This window comes from Photinus pyralis, unplaced genomic scaffold (assembly GCF_008802855.1).
Source record: "Photinus pyralis isolate 1611_PpyrPB1 unplaced genomic scaffold, Ppyr1.3 Ppyr1.4_LG9, whole genome shotgun sequence".
Classification (NCBI taxonomy): Eukaryota; Metazoa; Arthropoda; class Insecta; order Coleoptera; family Lampyridae; genus Photinus; species Photinus pyralis.
In genome coordinates this window covers 5,303,520-5,313,362 of record NW_022170878.1, presented here as the reverse complement: position 1 = coordinate 5,313,362, position 9,843 = coordinate 5,303,520, and the positions used below count along the sequence as shown (strand labels likewise).

Below are 9,843 nucleotides of genomic sequence, written 5' to 3'. Positions count from 1 at the left end.
GAATTTGAAAATTTAGAAGATTTAGATTTCAACAATATTGTGTGACTTCTGCAAATGTATATTTTTTTGTTACAAGTATGCAGTCAATATATATTATTATTATTTAAGTGAAATGTTCATTTCAGCTCTTTGTAACTCAGGTGTAAGTGATCCTTGAATTTGGATTTATTTGCTTTCAATGTAAATTTTATTCCTATTTTGGTTTGTTTGACATTGGCCAGTTATTAATTTTCAGTTGATTGTTTCGTATATTGATTCGCGATTTTGTGTATGTATCTGCCATTTTTAATGTCTTAACTATTTCGTCCGTGTAGAGCTAGATGCAGAAGTGGTAAAGATAGGTACTTAGCGGCATATTCATCTCGAAATACAACTTTACTAGTATAAGGCGAGGTATAAAGTTACCGTATTCAGTACCTTCAGGACTGGAGAAGGTCCGGCTAATTAACAATGTATTTCATGTACTTAACATAATAAGAGACTTCGGAATGTTATTTTCCACAAATGGGAAAATTTGTTTGAGCTGGCCATGTTTTGCCTTATCAAATTTACCTCAGATTTAAATTATTCAAATTCAAGAGTTGCTTCCTCGGATTGTTACTTTTTGTATATTGTAGGTGTGATGTGAAATGTGTTTGGCGTTTTCCACATTTGCCTCTATATTTCCTCTGTGAACAGTGATTCAGATTTTTCTTCGACGTGGTTCTGTTGTCCGATGAGTCCTAGGGGAACATGGCATTTCTTTGGCTTTAAATGTATTCTGTCTAATTTTGTATGAACTGTAGGAATGAAAATTATCAATAAACTTTCTTTTGTTTTTCGAATGAAATAAGTGTGTATTTCTGTTCCACCTTTCCGATAGTAAGCTTTGGGTACGAGTGTTTTCTCGATTTTGTTAGCGCGGGAGCTGTCATCTTTGGGCACTACATATTTGTTTTTGTTCTTTTAATATTAGCGAGAAACCCTTGTGGCTCCTGTTGAGGGGCTACCTGAAGTTCGCTCCTCCCTCCATATTTTCAAAATCGGTGTTTTATGACCAGGAACACCTTCTAAGACTGAACTTCAAGGGGGAGGGCTTCCCCCAGAACTCCTAATTAGTAATTTCTGGTGGAACGCGTTAGTTTGCAAGTGCGGTTGCCTATATATCGCTTCTTAATGAATTCCCACATGGGAATACCCTGCTTCGCGCTTTCGCTTTTAATTATACAATGATTATGCATGAAAAAAGCGGGCCAAAGGCCAAATACAGAGGTATACGGTTCGAAGGGCACACGGACCACATGCCTTTGTTATATCCTTCCCATACACCTGCAATGAAAAGAGCGAGCAACAATTACATAATATCAAACTGTTAAAACGAGACAGATCTTCCGATCCGGCGGGGTCAGAGAACCGTTCCACTTACCTTCAACGCGACATGTTAAAAAAAAAAGAAACGATAAGATTAAACAAACACGCGCCGCAATAATTTATTTTCGTGGATCGTATATTTTTCTAATAAATTCAGTTCTATAACTGGCCGGGCGACGTCCGCGCGTCGTGTCCCACATTTTAAATTTAAAAATCCGTGAATCACAAATCGAAGATTACAATTACGCGAGTGATGTAATTGCTGACATAATTTCTGCTGTGACCTTTACGTATTTAGTCAGTATAGGAAATAAGTTTATTTTTAAAAAAAAGTTGAGAAGGCAAGGTCAGTATACTCGCGGCGAGGCACTTTTGTCTGAAATGCCTGGGAAAGTGCCAAACAAAAATAGCGGCGTGCAGGACTCGCTTTTGTACTACGAAAGCCAAAGGCCTAGGCGAAAAAACTGCTGCCTCACCTGTTGCCTAATTACGCTTATATTCATGTAAGTGACCCACGGTCGTGACCGATCTCGACTTACCGTCGACGTTTCAGATTAGTTCTCTTAGTGGTCGCCTTTCTTCTCGTATTCGTCGGGTACCCGTTCCTGTTCAAGCACACCATCGACTTACAGCGAAGCCTCGTGTTTCCGACAGGTACGGCTCCCCATAACCGAGCTCCGAGCGTTCACCGGACACAATTTCAGATGACCTACTGCCCAAGCACTCGGAGTACGGCAATTTTAAAAAGTACAACCTGTCCGGGTCCCGGCTGCTCTACCTACCCGTCGACGACGAACGAAATCTCGTCGTGGGCGTGTGGCACTTGCTGCCCGAACCGTTGATCAACGAGTCGGAAAGCGGGAGCTTCGATTACGACCGGACACTCACCGACCTCGACTACCCGATCGTGCTGCATTTCCACGAGAACGGCGGCAATCGCATACAGTACGCCCCCCTTTACCGGGTACTAAGACAGTTTTTCCACGTAATCGCGTTCGACTACCGAGGTGAGCATGACCGTGACTCCGCGACGGTTGCACCGCTACAATCTTGCAGGCTACGCCGATTCCTCCCACGCGCTTCCGTCGGAAGACGAGATTGTAAGCGACTCGATCAGGATTTACAAGTGGGTGCAGGCGCTCTCAGTCGCCGACGTATACTTTTGGGGGCACGGAATTGGGGCCGCCCTGGCCACGCACACGATCTCTAAACTGCACGAGGAGGACATCGTGCCAGCCGGTTTGGTGTTAGAGGCGCCGTTCACCACGATCACGGATCAACTACGAGAGACGTCGCCGTACAAAGTAATCGCGACGAGATGATCCGTCTGCTAATTCTCGCATTTAAGATTATATACTCGTGGATGCCGTGGTATGAGTCGACGATGTTGGATCCGCTGGAGAAAAACGGATTTAGTTTACGCACAGTCGATTACCTACTAAAAGTCGACTGTCCGATAATGATGCTGCATGCGAAAGACGATCGTCACACGCCGTTTTCGTTGGGAGTTAAAGTCGGTGCTGGGTTTTTATGAGGGTAATGCGGTAATGGTCTATTTTAGGTGTTGAAAAGTGCACAGAATCGCGATGCCGCGACACAGGGAGGTGTCGTTTTTCATCAGTTATCACACAAGTTTGGATTCGGACACGACTGCATATACAAATGGAGCGAATTACCTGCAATGATAAAGTGAGGTGGTCACGTACGTTCTCGGCACGAGATGTTAACGATTTGTATTTTAGGAACCACACGAAAACTTGTGAAGAATTTCAGACACAAACCAATTATTGATATTGTTGTTTTTTTTATTAAAGTTGTTTTCTAATTTTTGCTTTTCCCCAATTTTGAAATTTGCAGCTGCTGGATGTGGCTATGGTACAGTTTGTCAGTTTCGATAAAAAATGGCTGTGTCCGAGGGACCTATTTTATACAAACACCGTTTTATACACGGTCGTATATACAGGTCTGGAAACTCGAGCCTATTTCCATCAGCCTGAAGTTACATTCGCTTTTTTTAAAGACATTCCTTAGACCATACAGTACATGGACTGCTAATTGTAACTAAAATACGGTCAAGGGTATCGCCTGGGTATGTGAATTTCAGGGTAAACGAGTCCGTCCGATTAGACACGATTTGACACTGTCAACCTATAAATTAACAAACGTCAATTAATAAATCTCCTAGATATGGCAAAAAAAGCAAACCTATTCGTATTTGTGGACGTATAGAAGAAAATATTTAAAGCTTCCCGTACTACGCGGTTACCATAAAAGTTACTCTTTACGCGATCCGAGTGGTGTTCATACGACTTTAGTTTACCCTAAGATTCACATACCCACGACCACAGTGCCCCCTATCTGTGACCAACCATTTTGTATTGAAAGCATAGGACTAATAGCAGTCCATGTACTATATGGTCTAAGCATTGAACTATATACGTTACAAGAGTATAGGGTGGGGCAGAGGAACTTGCTGATTTGTATTCGGCGCCCTTGGGCGACGGTTGCTCCGACGAAAGTGGGAATAGGTATATTTGAGAGAAGGGCATATAAAGTTTTTCCGCCGCGTAGTGTAGTCACCATCAGGGGGTGGACGAAGGCGGAACGCCCGTTCGCCGTCGAGGCATACTTTTCTAACGGTCGCTCAGTCATAGCCACGCAACGTGCATTCCGTACTCATTTTAATTTTTTTTCTTCACATCACCAGTTTCCCTAAAATTGTTGACCCATGAAACAATGGATTGTCGGCCAGGAACACGTCCACGTGGCGCGATATTAAAATGAGTACGGAATGCACGTTGCGTGGCTATGTCTGAGCGACCGTTAGAAAAGTATACCTCGACGGCGAACGGGCGTCCCGCCTTCGTCCACCCCCTGATGGTGACTACACTACGCGGCGGAAAAACTTTATATCCCCTTCTCTCAAATATACCTATTCCCACTTTCGTCGGAGCAATCGTCGCCTAAGGACGCCGAATACAAATCAGCAAGTCCTTCTGCCCCACCCTGTAGTTCAATGGGTCTTTTGGAATGGTGCCAACCTAAACGGGGAAACAAAAAATAACTAGGATCGCGCTGAAGTTACATTCTTTTTTTTTAAATCAACAGCCTTCGAAAGTGATTGCACCGGGGCCAATTTTCATCCCCTTTTTGGAAAAGAGCCCTAAACCGCGACAAATTCGTCCCCGAAGTGGACAAATTGCGCAAGTGTGTGAGTGAGTGAGTTTTGGACGCGGAGGATAAGGGCGCCATGGAGAGTCAAGGACCCACCTAAAACCCTCTAACTGTCGTTTTTCGAAAAGTGCCCCAGTTCGAAAAATTCTCTTTTGTTTGGTCAATGGCGCGGTATACGAATAATGCAAGTTGCAATACAAAATTGATTGATTAAAATTGAGTGAGTTTTGCACGCGGAGGATAAAAGCGCCGTGGAGGGCCAAGGGCTCACCTAAAACCCTCTACTGTCGTTTATCGAACAGTGCCCCACAGTTCGAAAATTCCCTTTTGTTTGGTCAATGGCGCGGTATACGAATAATGCAAGTTGCAATTCATTAATTCAAAATTGATTTATTAAAATTGAGTGAGTTTTACACGCGGAGGGTAAGGGCGCCGTGGAGGCCCAAGGGCTCCCCTAAAAACCTTTAACTGTCGTTTTTCGAAAAGTACCCCACAGTTCGAAAAATTCCCTTTTGTTTGATCAATGGCGCGGTATACAAATAATGCAAGTTGCAATTCAAAATTGATTTATTGAAATTGAGTGAGTTTTGCACGCGGAAAGCAAGGGCGCCGTGGAGGCCGAAGGGCCCACCTAAAACCCTCTATCTGTCGTTTTTCGAATAGCACCCCACAGTTCGAAAAATTCCCTTTTGTTTGGTCAATGGCGCGGTATACGAATAATGCAAGTTGCAATTCAAAATTGATTTATTAAAATTGAGTGAGTTTTGCACGCGGAGGATAAGGGCACGTGGAGGCCCAAGAAAGAAAAAGTCATATCATTCCATTTGATTTTTTAGGATTTTGGGTCATAGTGTCAAAACTAGCCCCCTGGCCGAGAAGGATTCAACTAAATTAACTATATTTTGATTGATTCTCATTGGCCAAGGAATGCTCTTTCCAAACATACCAAATTTACTAAAATCGGTCAAACCGTTAAGAAGTTACAATAGAGAAGGTTATTGCAAAAAACAATTGAACGCCCCACATCATCTTTGTTTTTGAATTAACTGAGAAATTGTTTTTACGAAAATGATAGATCAACTGGTTCTCTTTAAAAATGTGAAAAAAAATTCAGTTTATTATGCGATATCTAAAGAAAATGTAATTTTAAAATTTAAGACGGCAGTTACGCCCTCTGTTGGTCAATTTTACAACTATTTTCCAGCGATTCTTCATGACCGATTTACCCAATAATTTCTTTTACCCCTCTCTAAGTCATATGACGAACGGTTCTCGAGATATAGCCGAGGAACAGTTTTATCGGGTCACCCGGTACAACCTTTTTTGAAAGACAAAGCATTGTTTTTTCAACTTGTTTATTTAATTAATCAATCACTATGCAACCTACGTTGTTTTGGAAATGAAGTGACCATTTTCTCATTTTTTCTTCGTTTTTTTGTTTATAACAATATATTCCGGGAGTTTCCGGTCAGGGGAAATACCTACAATTTTCGGATTCAGCGGATTTTTTTTGCATAGGATACACTGGTTTTTTGTCTTCAAGTCTCGTTTTAAATAGTTCGCCAGGTGCCTCTTCAATCGCAGCTTCTACTTCAGACACCGCCACGTGACGCTTATGAGCCCGTTACCGTTACTTGAGCTACAGCCAGTTCTTTATCGACGTGTGTACTAAAGAGCTGTGCTATAAATAGCCCTTGACCGATAGATAGACATTTCTGCTTTACTTTTGAACGAAAACTATTGTGGCAAATTTCTTGATAGATACGGACGGAAATGATGTCGCACCACTCAATAGAACAAGAAGAAATCCATCCGATCTTCAAGGAAACAGTAAGCAATGAAAGTAATGGTAATTTCGTCCTTTCCAGTAATCAATGCTTAAAGGACGAAATTACCATTACTGAACAGTGCTTCAAATCGCTGGACAATGGCGGAAGTACATCAACAACGTGGATCAAGTATGAGTATTAAAACTCAAATTTTAAATGTGACTTCGGTCAACACTCGATGAATAGTAAGCCGCCGGTAAAACAACACCTTCTAAAGTCTACTGTTTTAGATGGCTCCTCAAGAGAAACTTGACAAGTACATCAGATGCTGCGAGGGGGGGGGGAGGTCTAACTATATACAGTCAAAATGGATAGCTTCGGTGTGGAAAGATTGCCCTTCTCTGATTACGGTCAATTTTGATCATCCTGTCTAATGTAATCCTTACACTTAGGGTCCACAGCTTCCAGGAGGGCTTTTTAGTCTCGTCCTCTGTTTTTAAAACATTGGTTTTAGGTACCACAAAGATGATTGACTTGGGAATAGAGACAACAGACTTCACATGCTTGGGAGCTGCTGTTTACAGGGGACTAGAAAAAGAAAACCCCCCTCTTCCCATCAATGAATTATTTTGTCAATGTCTACTACACCAAAATGTGAACAATTTGCAACTTTTCTTCTGACAATCAAAGTTCAACATTTTGGTGTAGTAGGCTTTGACAAAATGTCACATTAATTCATTGGTGGTTCCCATTGACATATAATAAATGAAGCACGGATACTGCAGGTGAGAGAAGGGAAAACTAAGAGGGCAAGCTGCCTCTTACCGTTACGCATCTGATAGGTTCCTTCAAAAGAAGAAATTAAATTGGAAAAACCAATCAGGTGCGTAACCGTAAGAGACAGTTCGTCCTCTTAGTTTTCCCTTCTCTCTTACCTGCAGTATGCGCGTTTATCATTGACAGTCCATTTATTAAATGTTGATGGTGGTTCCTGTAAATGAAATTCCTAATAAGCAATTATATTGTGCCATACATCATTGTAAATAATAAAAAATGATACTCAATATACTTATGTACACTTTTTTGGTTCATATAAAAATATGAAGTTTATGATGGTTTCTCCAAGATGAAACGTCCCACTGAAAATCTGTGCCTTGAAAACTTTCAATGTTGTAACGGCTGTTACATTGTAGGGTTGAAACACTAGCGTATTAAATCTTAAATAGTGATCTTTCTTCGAAAAAAATTTTTCCGTCGGCTAACTCACAATTGGTAATTTTAGTAGGTATCTCTTACAATTTTTCACCATTTACCCAAGCAGCATTTGGACGTCCAACCAAAGTTGTACAACAATCGCCACTCATTTATCGCACATAGATTCTAAACCAAAGAGCTTTGATTAGCGTAATCCCGTTCCTGCAAGATAGATAACCCGCCACTGGTTTCGGGGTCTCGAGCCTACAGTTGAATGTCGAAGACAGTCACGGAATTAGGTGTCGTAGCTCAATTTTGACTACAGTTTTACCACCCCCGTGACTGCTTCATTCGCGGAGAAAATGTTAGTTACAAACAACAAGTCATACATACATCAAACGAATCGGTAATTTCCACATATTAAAATAAAATGATCAAAACTTATATGAATGTTACTTCAGGGACAAGACCAAGTAATCAACATCAATAAACATAAATTAAGCAAGATTTACACCAAAAACGTAAATAATTACAAACAATAGCGTAACGGTATCACATATGTGATTCTGCATTGCGGTTAAACCAAGAAAATTTCAAAAACAAAGATTCAAATACACAAAATATAAAATGCGGTATACAATACACAAATACGATATAAAGAAATTACTACCTGCATTAAATAACACAAAATAACAACAAATATTTATGGAGGGACGCGTTCACGACCGCCATTCAAGACAAGATGCCAAACGTAACCCCCGTTCGTGCTTTTTAGATGGCGCAGGCAGCTTTTCCACCTAGCAATTGCATGGTTGCCAACTCTCAAAAATGTATGTATCGTCGTAAGTTGTATTTACAGGGTGGAACCTCTCAATACTGTAATATTTGCTTGTGTTAATTTATTTTTCAGTCAGACAAATTCTCGGTAACGCAACAGTGCCTTCTGTTTAATTGGTACTAAATAAATGGAAACATGTAAGGTTCATTTATTAACAAGTTATGCATTTGCACGCAAATACATTTTTCCACACTCAAATTTAGTGGTAAGTGAACAAAGCACAATTAAAAATGCATTGGACAGTAAGATCACATCGTAAAACGATGCACAATTAGCTCTCCAAAAAACGTTAAAGTTGATAATAACAAACCACAACCGAATACCACAAAGACCCCGCTGAGGTGCTCAAAAGAAAAAGCCACCACTTCTTCCTCAGAAATGAATTGGCTCTTCTTCTCCTCTGCGTCGAACTTTCTATCTTGATCCAACTTGTCGTAGAATCCACTTTCAGTCAGCCTATCAATAATCTCGTCCATACTATCAATAAAGGCCGATTTCTCACTCAAAAATACATTCGTGATAGTCGTAAAATGTTCATTCTCAACAAAATAAGGTGGAGGCGACACTTTCAACTTCAATTCAATCGATTGTAAGGTCTTTAGAAGTATAGAGAATGAAAAATGTTTATTAGCATACCAGCTTTCTGTTAAGTTGTGCGGGTCACCGTTACCTAGAATTCGTTTTTCTAACCCGCGAAATTTTGATTTGTTAAACTGAAACGTATGAAACATTAATGTAGACTCAACATCTATCTGAATTTGAAGATTCGTCCCCAAGAGCTCGTCTAAGCTCTCAATGTGTTTTTCCGTTGGTAGCGACATCAACAACCGCATTAGTTCCGCAACGTACGCGGTTTGTATGTGTACACTGTATATGATGTAACACATGATTAAGAATCTTGCAGTTGAACTGTTGGGAATGTAGTTGGAACTGCCAGAGAGTGTGATACTGATAGTGTTCACTATGATAGTACTAAATCTCGCTTTAAATCGACAGATAACGTACCAAGCTGTGGCGAATAGCACAAACGTCAGAAGAATCGATACCCAAACTTCTTTCTTGAACGCAACTATCAAAACCTCAATATACGATATTTTATCTGCTGGAGGGACAACGAACACAACGTTGTCTCTTGCGTACACATGACTGATACGACCATTTTGAAATGTATAAATCGTCAGGGGTAAATCGCTCATTATTTCAGGCATATTTAGGAAAGGTGTGCTCACATCAACAAGGACGAAAGAAATGTTTAATACTGTCTGGATAACATTCAAGGTGTACGGTCTTGGATCAAACTCGTACCGCGATTTAATGGGGATGCCGACAGTCGCAGGGCAGCCATTATAGTTCCTGGTAGCTTTAGGAATTGTGTTCGTAAATGAACCTGTACAACTTTGACTGTTGATCACGTTTAATTTACGTCCGCAATCATTCAACGCGTCATTTGGATCTCCCGTAAATAGAAGCGACTTCGTGCGGTTTTTGGCGTCGATAGTCAACACTGCGACGTAAACA

General features: G+C 40.9%; 1 protein-coding gene and 1 long non-coding RNA gene across 2 annotated transcripts; both read left to right on the top strand.

The window, feature by feature from the left end:
• The first annotated feature begins 1,440 nt into the window (after positions 1–1,440).
• On the top strand, positions 1,441–3,176 carry LOC116181526 (lysophosphatidylserine lipase ABHD12-like). The gene is made up of 7 exons (XM_031501919.1): positions 1,441–1,853; positions 1,904–2,004; positions 2,055–2,357; positions 2,407–2,654; positions 2,699–2,863; positions 2,912–3,039; positions 3,093–3,176. The coding sequence occupies exons 1-7, from the start codon at positions 1,732–1,734 to the stop codon at positions 3,139–3,141; spliced, it is 1,116 nt and encodes a 371-aa protein (XP_031357779.1). The 5' UTR covers positions 1,441–1,731; the 3' UTR covers positions 3,142–3,176.
• A 2,998-nt stretch (positions 3,177–6,174) lies between these two features.
• Positions 6,175–7,374, top strand: LOC116181536. Its single transcript, XR_004147270.1, has 2 exons — positions 6,175–6,538; positions 6,584–7,374. It is a non-coding gene; the product is annotated as an uncharacterized LOC116181536 (long non-coding RNA).
• Positions 7,375–9,843: the final 2,469 nt, after the last annotated feature.

Excerpts from the sequence above, each read along its gene's own strand:
- LOC116181526 (XM_031501919.1), top strand. The coding sequence starts at position 1,732 with ATGCCTGGGAAAGTGCCAAACAAAAATAGCGGCGTGCAGGACTCGCTT. Across the intron at positions 1,854-1,903 it reads CTAATTACGCTTATATTCAT|ATTAGTTCTCTTAGTGGTCG; the intron begins GTAAGTGACCCA and ends TCGACGTTTCAG. Across the intron at positions 3,040-3,092 it reads GAATTACCTGCAATGATAAA|GAACCACACGAAAACTTGTG; the intron begins GTGAGGTGGTCA and ends TTTGTATTTTAG.